General features: G+C 40.6%; 2 protein-coding genes across 5 annotated transcripts; both read right to left on the reverse strand.

Annotated features, from left to right (window-relative positions):
* Positions 1 to 779: 779 nt before the first annotated feature.
* comtb (catechol-O-methyltransferase b) lies at positions 780 to 7831 on the reverse strand. 2 transcript variants are annotated; one of them, XM_085353021.1, is made up of 6 exons: positions 7749 to 7831; positions 6452 to 6623; positions 1725 to 1842; positions 1437 to 1630; positions 1197 to 1328; positions 780 to 1107 (listed from the first exon to the last, which is right to left on the reverse strand). In XM_085353021.1, exons 2-6 carry the CDS (start codon positions 6620 to 6622, stop codon positions 928 to 930), a joined length of 795 nt encoding a protein of 264 aa, XP_085209147.1. In that variant the 5' UTR covers position 6623; positions 7749 to 7831; the 3' UTR covers positions 780 to 927. The 2 variants fall into 2 exon arrangements, with proteins under 2 accessions (XP_085209147.1, XP_085209148.1); XM_085353022.1 differs by lacking the exon at positions 7749 to 7831 and adding an exon at positions 6782 to 7703.
* A 122-nt stretch (positions 7832 to 7953) lies between these two features.
* On the reverse strand, positions 7954 to 16296 carry LOC146631614 (SRSF protein kinase 3-like). Of its 3 annotated transcripts, XM_085353017.1 has the most exons (15): positions 16200 to 16296; positions 15061 to 15312; positions 14871 to 14979; positions 14696 to 14783; positions 14327 to 14414; positions 14058 to 14164; positions 13760 to 13925; positions 13618 to 13643; positions 13455 to 13511; positions 12201 to 12531; positions 11914 to 12011; positions 9731 to 9838; positions 9533 to 9602; positions 9365 to 9457; positions 7959 to 9210 (listed from the first exon to the last, which is right to left on the reverse strand). In XM_085353017.1, exons 2-15 carry the CDS (start codon positions 15278 to 15280, stop codon positions 9026 to 9028), a joined length of 1746 nt encoding a protein of 581 aa, XP_085209143.1. In that variant the 5' UTR covers positions 15281 to 15312; positions 16200 to 16296; the 3' UTR covers positions 7959 to 9025. The 3 variants fall into 3 exon arrangements, with proteins under 3 accessions (XP_085209142.1, XP_085209144.1, XP_085209143.1); XM_085353016.1 differs by having other exon boundaries at positions 7954 to 9210; positions 9365 to 9602; XM_085353018.1 differs by lacking the exon at positions 9365 to 9457 and having other exon boundaries at positions 7955 to 9210.
* Positions 16297 to 16981: the final 685 nt, after the last annotated feature.

Raw genomic sequence — 16981 nt, forward strand, 5'->3', positions numbered from 1 at the left:
AAAAAATTGTTGTGGTTTAGTAAAACAAAATGAAAAAACAGAGTTCTGCAGCTTTTTTGGAGGGGGGGGGGGGGGTATAATATCATGTGAGAATCAGAGAAAAGTGCAACATTACAGCAGTGAGATTCTACAAATCACCGCCAAATCCCTTAAAAGCCCTCTCACATACACTCCCTCTCTCTCGTTCTTTTTCCCTTTGAGCGCGCCTCTGTCTGGGCACCCCCTCCCTCTCTCTCTCTCTCATGAACCCTCTCCTTGCTCGTTCTCTCTGCACTCTAATGGCCACAGATTGGGATTATCATGCAGGCGTCTGTGAAGAAAGCACTAGGTGGACTAGCCCTTTTTTTCATACAGCTGAACCAAATGCAGAACCCTCCCCCCTGCAACACACACACCAGGATGATGGACCTCCGTCACTTTGAGAGATTAGATGAGCAGCGATTTGATTCGTACTCTCCCTATACGTGAGCGCACACACATGCACGCACACACATGCACTTCCATTCACACACCTGTCAACACTGGCACAATGGTGGAGAATATGAGAGCGCAAAATAGGTTTCTGCACCACAGAATGCAGCTGGATTAGATTTATTATTGATTTGAGTTGATGCTCTGGGAAAAAAAATGCAGCTGCCAGATCAGTTTGCAACTCACCAGTAAATTAGAAGACTGAATGTATCATTACTACCATCTAATGTATCAGTATGGACATCTCAAAGAATGCATCAAGTCTTCATACAGTGGAAATTAAAGCTCACAACACAGCTTTTCTTTTACACGTCACTTTTAATTTCAGTTTTTATGACATTTAAAAAAAGCAAAACAGATTCTCCTCCTCACTTGCAGAGTCTGCAAACCCAAGACTCTGAAGGTCTGAGGTCTACTAGTACCTGTGTAAATAGGGGTTATTTTCCCCCTTTAAAACTACCCTAAGAAGACAGATTTCTCCAAGCCATCCTCCGCTTTGGTGTACTCCAGATGAGATTTGAAGTACTGGCTTTTGTATCTCGGGCTGTTTCGAACATACTCAAGGTAATCAGGGGTTCCAGGGCAGATGACGTTGTCTGCCAGCAAGATAGTGCCTTTCCTTAGGAGGCCACAGTCCTGATTCAAAAAAGAAGAAAGGCAAAACTGGAGTCATGGCAGAAAAAGCAAAGACTTTAATGAGTATAGGATGAGTCAAACAGACTTGCCTCTAGCAGCTTTGTGTCAGGAAGGTAGCGATCTTTCCAGTGATCCAAGAAAACCAAATCAAATGTTTTCACCCCAAACTGTTCCTTCATTTTGGGGATCCACTCGCCAGATGGGCCTTCAACTACCTGGATCTATTAAAAAAATAAGTAAATAGAAAATAAAAATTAAAAAAGGAATATTGCAATTTGACCCTATGCATTCCCTATGCAAATCAGCTTCTTTTTAGAGCTCCTCGTTACCTTATCCTCTAGTCCTGCCCAAGCAATAACCTGACGAGCAATTTTGGCGTAGTCTGGGTTAAATTCAAGAGTGATGATCTTGGCGCGTGGAGGAAGAAGGCTGGCAATGCGCACCGTAGAGTAGCCACAGTAGGTTCCCAGCTCTAACACAGTGACAGGATTCACTTCAGACACCACTGAATCAAGAATGCAGCCTATGACAAAACAAAAAGAAATATTAAAAATATATAGTTAGATCGAATAAGGAACTGATTTTACTCATTGAGCATATCATTAGGAAGTCAGTACCTTTCTCATCCCCGACATTCATGGCCCATTCCTTCTGTCTGCAGAAGTTGTCGATGGCTTTCACCACACTGCGAGGGTCTCCTCTAGTGGCGTTCTTCTGTACTGCATGTAGGAGTCGCTGGAGTTAGATGCAGGGGGAGAAAAAGCACCACTTAATAAAACCTCAATAAGAGTTTACGAGCATCAATTAGTTATAACAGACAATACTTGGATTTGCACAGATATTTTGATCTGATGGTTGAATTTTTAAAGGGGATTTTAAACACATATGGATATAGTTTTGTTAATCTTATCACTTCTTGTGTTATGATTGTGGTTCCAGTGTTTCACACATTTCATAGATGTCCAACAAGAGAAAATTGTGGTCTGCACACTATAAATAAGAGCTAGATACTCGTTTTTTCAACATGAGACAGAATCAAATGATATTTTCCCTCTTATGAAAATATTGTTAAAGGGGAAGTTGTGCTTGTGTTATTTCCTGTTATTACATTAAAACGGACTTCAGAAAGCCAGCTTAGGTTTTCGTCCAAACTCAGCAGGGTTCCTTCCCGCTGCACACCTGATCCCCATCAACCAATCACTCCCAGGAGCCATTCCCAGCCAGCACAGCTGTCTCACATTAGCTCATTAAGCGGTGCCGTATAGGCTGCACCCTCTTCCCACGCGTCTTTCTGAGTCGCCTTACACTTTTATTGGAGCAAACACACAATATACTGGGCCGCCAGGGCCCTTAATACAGCTGTCTGCTAAAGAATGGAGCGTTACTTGCATATTTTTGTGCTTCAGCTCTAAAGCTCTGTAAAACACTGGACACTATTTTAGGTGCACCTGTTCAACTGCTTTTTAATGCAAATATCTAACCAGCAAATTCCATAGCAGCAATTCAATACATTTAGGCATTTAGTTCAAACTGACCGGGGAAGAAGGGTGATTTAAGTGACTTTACTGTGGCATAATTGTTGGTGACAGATGGGCTAGTCTGAGTATTTCAGAAACTGTAGATCTGCTGGGATTTTCCACACACAAGCTTATATAAAGTTTATAAAGAATGGTCAGAAAAAGAGAAAATATTCATTGAGTGGCAGTTTTGTGAGAGAAAATGTACCAGTAGTAGGTCAGATGGCCAAACTGCTTTGAGGCAATAGGAAGACAACAGTGTGTCAACTTGCAGAGATTCATTCCCACATGGTATGCATGAGAGCACTTCTGAACCCATATATCAAAACCTGAAGCAGATTGGCTACAATAACAGAAGACCACACCAGGCGCCACTCCTTTTGGGAAACTGAGGCTACAGTTCACACAGGTTCACCATAACTGGACAATAGAAGATTCTAAAAACGGTGACTGATCTAGTGAGTCTCAATTTTTGCTGTGACATTCAGATAGTGGGGCCAGAATTTGTTGTAAATAATACAGAAGTGTAAGTCCATCCTTTCTTATATCAAGGGTTTAGGCAGCTGGTGGTGGTGGTGTAATCGTGTGGGCAATATTTTCTTGGCACACTTTTGCCCTTTCGTACTGAATAAGAATCTTTTAAACCCCACAGTCTACAGGAATATTCTCAGGGAGGCTGCAGTGCTCCAATCCTTTCAAACTGGTTTATTAAACTTGACAATGGATTTTCTATACTCAAACGGCCCCCACTATCACCCGTTCCAATAGGACATCTTTAAGATTTATTTCCAAGCTCCTTAGTTGAACAGGAGATTGCATCATGGATGTGCGGCCAACAAATCTGCAGCAACTGTATAATCCTATCATGTGATCCTATCACCAATGCTCTTATGGATACCTTGTGGGAATGAGTCTCTGCATGTTGACACACTGTTGTCTTCCTATTGGCTCAACGCAGTCTGGCCATCTGACCTACTACTTTCTAACTATTCTTTATAAACCTTGAATATGCTCATGTGTGGAAAATCCCAGCAAATCTACAGTTTCTGAAATACTCAAGACTACCCCATCTGTCATCAACAGGAATTTTTCCAGCACTTTCTTGAATCTGTGTCACAGAGCATTAATGGTGTTCTCAAGGGGAAAAGGCATCCAATTTAGTACTATCAAGGTGTACTTAATAAAGTGTCCTGTGAGTGTATTTCATACCCTAAGCCCCATACGCAACTAAAAAATGATATTAAAAGTAACAGTGTCTTTAGGGTCATTTGGTTTTCATTAACCCTTTACAGCCGATCGGAGCGGGCACGCTCTGTTTTGCGTAACTATTTTTAAATCCCGGTAGCTCTGCAACCAAGTAAGCTAGCGCAATAATTTTTTTTGCATATGAAACTGGAGGAGTTGTACTTACATCTTATGCCATCAGCTTGTCCTAGGTCACAGTTTCCTTCCACATATAGCTTTGCAAAAACTGCATAAAAATCACTTGCAGCAACAAAAACATGATATTCCAGAAACACGCTTCGCCGATCCATCAGCTGTTTGTAACACTACCTACGTCCATCAGCGCGAACTATCACATGACCGCATGACCTGCCCGAAACCGGAAGTGACGTCATTTTGCGGAAATGTAGTTTTTTACGATCGGGGCCTTATGAGCTTGTGTTTTACTTGTTATGTGTTTTAAAAAGTTATGTTTGACTTTATGACTTTCTGTGTCGTTTCTGGGATGTTTAAGACTCATATTGCACTGCTGGAAATAGTTTATTTTGATGCATATGCTGTTATTTTGCAAATTTGCACTATAATATTTATTTTCGTTTTTCCTGCAGTATATAAAAATTGGTGTATTTCAAAAATAAAACTATGAAGACACTCAAAATAAATTTCCTGTGGTGGGAAACTAGTTTGTGTAACTTTTTTGTATTTACAGTTTTGAGGGATAAGCCTCTTAAATTTCTCTAACTAGAAATATATGTTAAAAAAACAAAAACGATTTTCAATTTTTTTGTAGTTTATTGCACTTTTTTGCAATTTATGTAATTACTATGCACCTAATGCAGACATATTATTAAAGTTTGGGCTATAATGGTTGTATTGATGTATAGCAACTTGAAATGCTCCCAAAAATGGCTCCACAGCATGTAAAAATATAATATAAGCTCTGGCGAACTTGGTTCTATGGTAGGTCTTAAAGGGTTAAATTATTAATTAGTGTGTTTTCACACCTGTGGTGTTTAGACCATTTAAATCGAATCGTTTCGTTATCCCCCTTTTCCGGTTTGTGTGGATGTATAGTATACAGTACTGTACAGAATATCACACTCGGGTTTAGACCAAAACAACCACACCGAGACACATGTGTAGGTGGTCTCATGTGCAAATGTACTTGTGTTGTTCATTTAGGGTGTGAATGTGATCCAAGCCTAGATCCAAAACAAACCACCCACTTTACACTGCAAGTTTGAGCTAAAAAATTTACTGTAGCCATGTATACTTTGTATTCTGGGATGTGGCAAGGTATTATAGATGTGCAAAGGTCTGTACAGACTAGCAACTAGCCGTGAAATAAATGTAAATTCTCTGTGTTCTCCAATTTTTAATAGTTCTCCAATAGTCCCCCCAAGGACACATCTGGCCAATAAGTGAACTGAACACTCTCATGTTGTTTGTAGTGAAACATTTAGGTTCACTTGTAGTTCACTTACATTTTTTTCTGTGTGAAAACAAACCAAACCATAGTAAAAAAAAAAACTCAAATTCATCAACTGATATGGACCAGCATAAACAAACTACGGGTGTGAAAATGCCCCTGATTTCATGACAACACATAAGCACATCTTTTTGTTCTTTGACATTATGGGGAATTGTGACGTGAATTTAAATCCATTTTGGAATAACGCTCTAAAATGACAAAATGTGGAACAAATGAAGTGATGTGAATACTTTCTGGATGCACAAGCTCAACTACAAGTTTAACTTTTCTTTCCATTTTCTACTCATTTTATGTTTTAAGCATTTCAACTCTTTTTCTTTTTCCAGTCCTTTTTTTGCTTTTACCCTTTTCTACTTTTTGCAGTGTGTTACTGACTTCACACTCAAAAAACCTGTAAAATTAAATTATTTAAAAATATTTAAATAAAAAAAACTTTAGGTTCATAATAGTTTTTGTTAATAGAATGTCTTTAGTATTTTTAATAAATATATTTGCAAATCGCTGCATTTCCAACTTGTGTATGTGAAAGAGTTTTAGGTGCATGACACTCTTACATTAACATCTCTGTAATAGTTATGGTCGCCGTGACACCCCCACCCCCACCCAAAAAAAAGGGAGGCTGAATGAAGAAAAACATGAGAAAAACATAAGAAACCAGACAAGTAAGTTTTGACAATTTCAGTGAAAAGTAGTTTTTACTGAGTGGAATAAATGGTAGACGACTCTGCAGATTGCCTCACATTACTGTTTGTCTCTTAGATTTATTGCCATGAATCTGGTATGCTATATTCTTCGTGGGTGCCACGGATATTTTTACAGTTTATTGTTCACAATCATTTCTTCAGCTGTTTGCTTTCCAGTTTTGGTGAGCCCGTATCCACTAAGCTTCAGGTTTCTGTCCTTACCTGATATGAATGGAGCCCAGTGTGAACCTTTGCTGTTGTAGCCTATCTGCGAGTGGTCACTATATTTTTCACATGCTTTGCTTTTTCTCTCCATCTTGGTTCTGCCATACCTTTTCTATACGCTTCATACACTGTTAAACTAAATCACATCGACACAGTATGTGATGGTTGACACTGTGAGAGGTGAGTGTTTGTGGACGGCGCACCTGAGGACGTGTGGACTGGGTCAGTGTGTCCAGCATTCGCTCCACAATCATGTCGTGCCACAATAGCGCCAGTCCTCCATGATACTGCACAGCAGTGGGAATCAGCCATCTGTACAGAGCATACAGAAGAGCTGCTCCACCTGTGCAGCTGTAGAATAGAGTCAGCCACATGCTGCAACCAGATTGTAAAAATATCAGTTCAGTGCAGGTATGGTGTATAGTGCTATATTATGGAAAAGGACAATGATAAATGAACCCCAGACGCAGTGCAATAACGGCAAATCTGCATGAGACAAATGAAAGCTCCTCTCCTGTCTCCTCTCGCCCTACCTTTCCCTTTGTGTTGGGTTAATGAGATGGGTATTTATGCAGTGTACAGTTGCTGCTTCACTATCAGCTGCTGTTACCGCTGCTGCCATGTCCAAGATGAACACCCACACGAAACTCAATATGATGATATCTCTCAAGGATATCAACTCCAATAAACAGTTGAAAGCACACCACACAGTGCTTTGTGTGGACCTTCCTCCTCTCAGGAGCAATTAGTCTGTTTAGATTTCTCCAGCACAGATAAATGGGTAAGAAAAGGGTGTGTGTGGGGAGGGGGAGCACAGGCAGAATTCTAAACAAAAGCTGCTTCTGTGGGAAAGCAGTGAAAAGCATGGCTGGAAACAACTCTACCTTGCACTAATAATACAACTGTGGGAGACCATTGGCTGTTGAGGTAATTCCTTTTGATTTGGAGTTTTAGTTGCATGGCAACTGGCCAGGGGTTAAGAGCTGTGTCACAAAAGGCAGAGCTTTGGGACTTTAACCTTTACTTACTTTACTTTGCTTCTTCTGAACATACAGGAACAGGCGCAGAAAATAAAATGGAATTTTAGAAAGGCTGCATAAACACACACATGCATGTTTATCATTGTGCAGATGAACAGCTGCATGAAGTTGCATGCTTTTCCTACTATCTACCTGAATTCAAACTCCACTGGAACAAAAACAGAGAAGGCACAACAAAACTGGTAAAAAGGGAATTTGTGAAATGCTTTTTTGGTTTTGCATGGCTGAAATCCGCGTCAGTTACAGGAATTACCATTGATGTCCCACAGTTTCACAACACTATTTCACAATACTATTTCGCAAACTCTTCAGTCCATAATATGAATTCAAACCAGACTGAGCAGTGGTTTTTCTTTAGCAACTGCAGGACTAATTCTTCTTAGGAAAAAAAAACCCGGTTGCATTCTTAAAATCTTACTTTTTATTACAATCCCAGGGAACAGAAGAATAGAAGACTTACGTGTGCAGGCAGGCTCGCTCTCAGCTCTCTTCTCGCTTCCCCTGCCGCTAGAGGAAAATCTGCTGGTTTCCTAACAGGCGGACATATGCCTACGTTTACATGAGGCTAACTCCTCCCTCCTCTTCCATCCACCCTCCTACTCAGAGCTGTGCTGTGAGCATGCAAGGAATGTACAGCAGACCTAATCTCAACAGTCAGCACACTCACACTTGCTCAGTCTTGACAAAAACAGGGCGCACTGTTTGTTGTGCATAGCATTTCATCATTTATTAGGGTTAAATATGTGTGTTGATTAAATCACCTTTATCATTTGTAGGTGTTTGCCCTGATATTCTTAGTGGGTAATTATCCTATTTACATTTCATAATTTTAATTTGATACTTGAGCTGTGTGAAGACACCCCTTCTACACCTCAGACCTAAGTGGGATTTATAAGCTAGCAGAGGGAGCATTTGTTGTCTACTCTGGTTCAGGGACTGCCCATCTGCCTGCAGAGAGCTCTGTTGCCAGATGGAGGCAGTATACAAATATGTGGTACAACTGGTCTGTGGGTCGCTCATGTTGTTGTTTTTCCATCAACCAGCCACAGAGAAAAGCAAAGTTACAACATAGAAAGAGGTGAAGTGAAACAGAGTAGTAAAAGCAATGAAACATGTCCACTGTAGCCACTCTCTGTGCTTTTCATTACGCTTTTTTTTTTATCTTTGAAGTTTTTATCTCCTGTTCCTGGTGAACTCTGCTGTTGCTCCCTTCTCTTTTCCAGCCCACTTGTCAACCAATCAGCATTCAGCAGATGCTTACATCATCTGCATCCAGCGACATGCAGTTAGGATCTTGGAGGACTGCACTGGAGCACATCTGGGGTGGGTGAAAACCCTTCTCCCCCCTCTGCCCAAATGGAAATGTGTACGCAGATGGACATATTTGCGGGATAATAAATCCTGCTTTACACTGTTGCCATTTCAATACTTGGGTATAAAGAAGGGGAGGTCTTCATTTGCTTTTTTAGAAGAAAAAATAAAACAAATCTTCTGTTCTGTTATCAAAACTTAAGGATATTGTACGCTTGGTTTGAGGCACTTTTCTTGTAGGACAAAATTGTACTTTGGTCATTGCCTAACTTAGACAGCTAACAAAAGACCAAACAACCCAAGTCAGGCTAATAAACATTATCAAAAGCTGTGCTCATGATGCCAGCACCAGGCTACACCCACCGCTGACCAAATCCCATCACAGAGATAGTTCACTGGGCTCTAAATGTCACAAAGCCAGTGTGTCTAGAAGGCAATCCAGGGGTGAGTTAGACACTGGGCAGCTGTGGCTCTTTTCTCTGGCAGCAGTTCCAACATTGTCAAGAGAAAGGAACTGAACTGTAAAGCTTCCTCCCGTGACCACTCATATTTGTCCAGCAAGATCTCAAACAGGCCCCATGGTTTCAGCTTTGAGATGTGTCGCAGATGTCCTGGAGACAAGGAAAACGGACCAGAACACTTTTAGGAAGGAAAAGATGAACTGCGTAAGAGAATTAAAAAGAGAGTTAATTAAATAGGTAAAACTTTCTGTGTCAAACTACAATAAAAAACAAACAAAGTGATCGCACAATGACACAAAATTACCCTTAGAGTTGAAATATCGTTTAGAATTTCTCCCTGAGAGGGCAAACTGTGATGGAAGAGGTCCTAGTAGCTCAATGATGTGGGCAATGTGATCTGAAAGGACATGAGTACACACCGTACTATAAGCACATAAATCAAGGACAAGAGAAATTTGTGTACACCACAAACCTTCCTCGTGGGAAAATGTGGCTCCTGACTGTGGGTCGAACAAATAGTCCCCTGTGGCCAATTCAAAAGCCTACACAGAGAGGGACAAAAATAAAAATGGTTGTAGTGAATCTATGAATGTCAATGAGATGTGTGACCTTCATTTCTTTCTTCTTTTTTTATTTTGTTTTTACACTTATATCCAGGTACTTAGCTCACCATGCAGGCAGTGCTCCAGATGTCAGCGGGTGTGCCATAGTCAGCACCAATCAGGACCTCCACAGAACGATACTGACACGTCTGGATGTCTTCGGTAAAGTGTTTGTGCTGGCAACAAGATAGATGAGCTGCATACAAGGCTGCACAAAATCTCTCTATGTTAAATTAAAAACCTGTGACCCTTAATCTATATGCACATGGTTGTGTAAGCCAGCGGTCCCCAACCCCTGGGCCCGGTCCGTGAGTCGTTTGGCACCGGGCCACAAGAGTTGAGGCTCGGGTGTGAAATGTATGGTTTTCAGGGTTTTTTATCGGTTTTTAGCATGACTTTGTTATCGTTTTTAATCGTTAACTCTGTTTCCTGGGTCTTTTCACGTGTGTTATGAATAAACCGGTACTGGTTTTATTTTGTTGTATTTATCCGCGACACCTTAAAGGCCGGTCCGTGAAAATATTGTTGGGCATAAACCGGTCCGTGGCGCAAAAAAGGTTGGGGACCGCTGGTGTAAGCCACTGTTATGATGATGACGACAGACCAGATTATTTCAATAATTATGATAAATAACTATTCTTAGGAACAACTGGAATTTAACATATTAGCATGCTAACATTTACTGACTGGCATTAAACACAGAGTGAAACTGAGGTTGATGAGCATGTCTTTATTATTTTATTTTGTTATAAACATAACTTTATCCAATAATAGGAGTAAAAGTTCATGAATGACCCAAGTTATTAGAGTTCGTTCAAAGGGTAGTGAGGTTTTAGTACGTCCAGAGTTTGCGTACAGTGCCATACGTACAGCCAGGGTGGGATTTGCTTTGGAGATTTGGTGATTTACCCTCTACTCTGGTCTATATGTTCGTCACTCTAATATATTATTATTACCTTCCCACCACAACCTTCCTGTATAGGGTTATGATGGGGTGATAGAGAGAAACAGCCGCATTCCTGAGTGATTAAATCAATCCTAACCTGATCGTCATCTGTTTTGTCACAAGTTAGAATCGGTGATCAACGATGCTGTACAGAATGTTAGCCATTTTCACACATTAATTAACTCACAGTCAATTGCCAATCTCAGTAAATGTAAGGGAGCTGCCCCCATCCGTGTACAAAGATTTGCAGATGTGCATAAAGGAGGGGTGATTTTAATCTACTATAGTGGAAATTTTTTCTTTTTCAACAACATTTTGTGCTGTTGAATTTTGAGAACTTTTCATCTTAAAGTCAAATGGCACAGCTACTAAAATAGTTCTAAGTTGCTGTGTCTGAAGAAGAAGACCTGAAACTGAGAATATTGGACATGTTGATTTCTGTGTTCAGGGTGGGACTAATCCTGGTTCGTGCCCTTTGGATCCATGCACCTGCAAGTGATCAGCTCACCTGTTCCTGTTCCTGACTTTCTCTAACATTCACCCTAAACTTTGACAGTTTTGTTTGTTTGTGCTGTAAATAAACTTGTTAAAACAATCCGCCTGAAGCCCTGACAAATATCATTTAAAAAATAGTCTTGTGACACTGCGGCTATATGTTTATATTCAGAACCCTTAAAGATTATAATTATTCTATAGACATTTCATTGACAGCAGGGATAAATACCATAATAGGCTACAGAATAATTTTTCATTTTTCTTGCATGCTTTTAAAATGTTACCATAGAAAACAGCATCTTGATCTGTTTTTCTGACTCGGACAAATAAAATGGAAACCATCAGTTGTAATGAACTGCACAAGATTGCTACATACGCCTCTCTTAAGCTACATGTCAGCCCACACAGTCTCACAAGCGACATATGGCAGCTGTGTTTTCACCACAGGGCACTGTAAATATGGCTATCATGCCGTGCACCTGCTGCATTGCATCATAATGATGACTTAGAAGCATTTTTAATGCACTCGTGTGGCCATTTATGAAACAGAGTGCAGTTTACTTCAAAGTTCTGAGTGTGTTTTGATTAAATGTGGGAATAATACTATAATATCAAATACTTAAAGGTTTAATAAAGCCAGAATCCTGAAGCACAAAGCCCTGGGCAGTTGCAGCTGAATTTATGGTATGACATAGACCAACTCAACTCTAAACTCCGAAAGGCAACAACCGTGTGATCTGGAATTCAGATATTCTCTAGAAATCAAAAACAAACAGAAACATATTCCCTAATAAAAATAAATTCACTCACCACCCAGCAGGCATTGCCTAGATCAGCAATCTTGATGAGGATTTTGTCAGCATTGTGAGGCTTCAGTAGGTCCAGAATAACATCTGAGTCACTGGTGCCTTAAGTACATAAAACAACATGACAGCTAAGAAAGTACTTTTACTGCTTACGATCCATGTAGCCTTTCAGTTTATGTAAACACACAGCCCAAAGTACAGATTTGAGCCAAAATGCAAGTTTCCACAGAAAGAGGAACAAACTGTTGGCTTTAGAGTTACTTTCCCTCCAAGAAATCTTCTTAGACTCACCTTGTGGACATGATGGTGAAGGTAGCAGAGAATCTCTGTCTGCAGTCTGATGTAATAACAATGATCTGGATCCAGAGACAGCAGCATCTGTGCTGAGGTCTGGACACGAGCAGAAGGAGTCTCTGAGGCTGTGTGCAGCTAAATTCAATCTGTCTTCCAACAGCAGAGTCTGTCTTCTTACAGTGATGTTAGAACCTGTTAGCTTAGAGTGACAAGTGGAGCCATGGGTGCTAGAGGTAGCACCGACAGAAACGGACACATCAGGCTTGCCTCGTCGGCTTCTGTCTTTCCTCGTCAGTCGCTTAATTGGACTTCTGGAAATCCTGCTGGACTGTAGGGCACAGTCATACGTGGAAAACAATCAGCAGAGAGCATGGACCGAAGAAATTAATAAGAAATGTGCTTAGTGATTTATCACAAATCTATGCCTGCTTTGTGAGATCCAGCAAAAATGCAGAATAATGCAACTACAAGTGATGTTTCATATTCTATTAGTACTTAAGTGCACAGACAACAGTGGATGTATTTAGCATTGTTTTTATATTTCATACCTCAGCAGTGAATCATAAAGTTTTCACATGATTTAGAGCAGGTTGCTGACAACAAGCTATGGTGAAACCACAACAGCGGCTATTGGAAGGACATCAAAATAACCAGTTGTGTCTGCTTACTGTTTCAGCATTGCTTAGTGCCCAGTCCTGATAGTCACAGTAAGTTGCCTACTGTAGAATATATACCATAAGTAATACACCATAGGAGCTGTACTCTCTAAATACATGATAACCTGCTCTTTACTTGTCTGTACTCCACTGCAGTGCATATATTGCAAACGCCTCTTTCCAGTGTCTCTTTAGGATGAGAAAGGAAGAAAAATACAGTAGAATGAACACATATAACGTGCTCTCCAATCTCTGCCCAAACTCTCTGTAAAAGTTACACACACCTGAGTGGGTAGTAAGAAAAAAATGCTGCAATATGAATGCCATAATTATTGATTATATGAATGTTACAAATGCAAAAAAACAGGCAGAGCATATTTTCTGACTGAGGTGAAGAGGCCACAACTGCTCAGCAACTCAGCAACTGCTGATAAAAATCAAGTATGAACAGTAACTTTTCCCATATCCACTCACTGTGGATAGAAGTCTCAGCGTAGTGTGCTTGTACAGAAGACCGGTTGTTACACAGTTTGACAAAGATGAAGGAGCTTATAGGATGCATCAGTATAAAAGCAAAACACCAACTCCATCTTACCCACTCCCCAAGAGTGTGGAAAACCCCAGTCAGCTTTCCGAGTAACTTGGGCGCACTCTAAGTAAGTCAAAGTATAAAAGTAAAGGTCATAATACAATCAGAGCTGAATAAAAATGTATTAATAGGATAATAATATCAGAGGAATATATTTCATATTGCACACCTGTTTTTCTCTGGAAACTGTGTTCACTGGCAAATGGAAAAACATCAGGAGGGGAAAAAGGCACAAATGTGGTTAAGGTACTTCCCGAGACACAATATAACTGAGTCATATGTAGGCTAATTATTAGCACAGCATCGCTAACCTGAGGTGCTGGTGAATACAGGAGACCTGGGCATCTGCCACAGCTTGGTGTCGGCCGCGAGCTTTTGAACATAAACCTCATCCACTCTCAGAAGGATGTTTTCTGGCTTGATGTCTGTGTGAATGATCTTGCATTTAGTGTGCAAGTAATCTAAACCCTGAAGAACCTGTGAGAAGGAACCGTAATCAGATCACTGACATAGGCAAAGACAGAACATCTTCTGTTTACAGAAAAACCTCAAATAGTGGTCATAGACAGGGGACCATTTCAAAGGTTGGAATAAAGGATTGCACAAAACCTGTCTGAGGATGCTCTTAACGCAGGGAAGAGGGAGGCCTGTGTAGTTCGATTTGATGATCCACCTCAGCAGCTGGTGCCCAAGAACCTCCAGAACCATGCACACATCTGTTGAGCAATTAAGGACCTGCTTTTATACCACAGAACCTGAATATTACACCCTGGGTATTTAGAAGAAGCCAGAATACACTTACAAGATCTGCACCACTCAATGAAATACTACAAGTTGCGGAGCAGATAATTGTGATCGACCATCTTTATAAAGGATACGCTCTCCATTCACTCCAGTCACCCTGAAGTCATCAATGAGCTGGACTATGCTGTCTCGTTTAGGATCTTTGGGGTCGCTGTCTCTTACCTGATGATTAAACAAGTACGTATTGAACAAAAATAAATAAAAATGAAGAGGACACATGATTTCATAGCATGGTGACATTATTGTGACTCCACAGTGATGTACATAAAATAGCAAAATGATCGCAGAAAACCTTTGCAGTTCATTGCACCACTAAACACGCTGATTACTCAGACTTCCGCTCGTGGCCAGACTAAGCCTAACCCTAAGCCAGTTCTGTTACACGAGTGTTTTAAGAGCACTCCAAAATGACTTGAATCTGACAGCAATGTGACCACACTGACGCATTTCAGAAGTTTGATCTCATCCAGTGCCGTCTCTGTGAATGTTTGAGCACTCTTCACCACCTTCAGAGCCACAAATTGCCCTTTCCTGCATGCAAACAATTATGTCAGTGAGTTACTGGATCATATTGATAATTGTTGTGTAAAAAGTCAAGTGGACCAAACCTGTACTTACACCATATCCCAGCAGAGCCACACAGTAGAGAAATGACCCCATCCCAACTTTTTAACAACTTGGTAACGGTCAACAAAAATGTCTCCAATCTCTACAGGGTAGTAACCACCTGCAATGAAATACGCAGCAGATGTGAAAATTGAAGATCTCAACCAGGGGAGCTGGATTTCAGGGTCGGTGTCTTACCTACCTATGCAATAGTCAGCAGGATTCTCCTGTTGCTCATCGTAAAATCCCTGAGGCTCAGGTGAAACAGCATTCCTCTGTACAGTTTGAGGGCAGCGGTGATCCTGGCTAGGCTTACGAGTCCGTGCTGTGTTAGAAGTGGCGTGGGTCCTGGTTTTGATGGGTGGATTAAAAGAGTTTGTTGTAATCAGCGCTGCTATCGTAGCAGCATACGATGAGGACATGTTTATCTGGAGCCTGATGAACTCGAGCCCAGCTGGAGGAGGGTCAAGAAGACAGCAGCACTCAGGAAGCTTATAACAAAAATGTATCTGCATACGTTCAAGAAGGAAGGAGGTCCTAAATCATTTCCCGCATGTGTAAAGCAAGAGTTCACTGGCTTGGAGTCTGGCAGCTGGTTTGTATTGTTAGCTACTGAGTGCAGTAGGTTGCTGCAATGACATTTTAAAAGAGCCAGTGAATGCGTATGATTATTTTTAGCTGGATGAATGGCATGTCAACGTAAATAGCTCGTGACACCAGCCAGCTGCAACTGAAATCTTACTGATATTGCATGAACTGCTGCAGTGCAGGAGCCACTGCTGTAAACAAGCAATGGCAAACTAGTCCATTTTACTTCACATTTGTACCACAGTTACAGCGCTTCAGTTTCGGCAAGACAGTAAAACAACTAGACACATACATGCAGGCTAGACTGCTCTCGTGGCATTCAACAAATAGCTGAACGTTGTGTGTGTGGTTATAAAAGTTTTAATTGGTGGCTGACACAAGAGGAAATTTCTAAAAGTCACTTTAAAAATTACTCTTTTTTTATTTTACCTTTTTTAGCAACGAATGAAAAAAAATTCATCGGCTCACTGACAGGAAAGGAGCTTTAAACAGAGAGGGGAAAACAGCCCTTTGGCTTGCTTCCTCTTTATGCTGCCTAGCTAAAGATTCTTCTGCAGTGTGTGACATTCACATATGTCTTTTGTAAGGTATTTTGTATTGTACATATGATAAATTTGCCATTTCTTCCTCGAAAAGACTTATTCCGAAAGGGCTTTTTTTTTTTTTCCCGTGGGAGACGTCGAGAGTACATCAACTCGGAAACCGTTATCCCTCTCTAAATACCCAGCCACGTTCAAGGAAGAAGCAACTTACCGTTGTGTGCAATGTATCCACTTTTAGTATTTGTAACGCGGGAAATGAACGAGCCTGACACGAGGACATTCTCAGCCCGCTCTCCTCTGTGCGACTGGAAAAACACACTCAGGTCCAGGAATAGCAGCCTGCCGCTCCTGCTACCAGGGGCGCATCCGGATTTTTTTCATAGGGGTGGCACACCAGAAACACAATTTCCAGTTTTATTATGTTGTTGTCAAATATAGATGACTTGAAAAATATGTCAAAAAAGAGAGAAAGAAAATAATTATATGCCTAGTTAATCTGCTGATATTAAAGTTGATATTACTGAAAATAGGTACAAATGAAAACCAAATAACATTTTGAAATCCATACTAATGTGTTACAACTATTGATTGAATGACTGGAAGTCCCAACCATTGCTTTAATGATTCATAAGCAGAGTCGAGCAGAAGCTTAAGACTCTGAGAGAGTGCTCCTGCCTGCATGTAGCAGACATGCATTTCTGACAATATTATTGCTATCTAGCGACTAGCTCGATTTACAGAGGTGGTAAGGAGCTTGTCTTCTTATTTCTTTGTATTCAACTTTTCAACAAATTTTCATTTTGAGAAGAATGCTACTCAGTATGTTCCTGTAAAAAAAAAAAAAAAAAAAACACAAACAAAAAAAGAAAACGCAGTAAAAAGTAACTGATGATTACATGCATTGGAGCAACAGGAAATGTAAAAAAAAAAAAAAATGGATATTGCGCTTATGTCTGTGAAGGTTCTCAGTCATCCAGGTCATCGTAGTCAAAG

Source organism: Diplotaxodon limnothrissa, linkage group LG5, assembly GCF_057381915.1.
Source record: "Diplotaxodon limnothrissa isolate DT_005_m linkage group LG5, D_limnothrissa_male_GT1.1, whole genome shotgun sequence".
NCBI lineage: Eukaryota > Metazoa > Chordata > Actinopteri > Cichliformes > Cichlidae > Diplotaxodon > Diplotaxodon limnothrissa.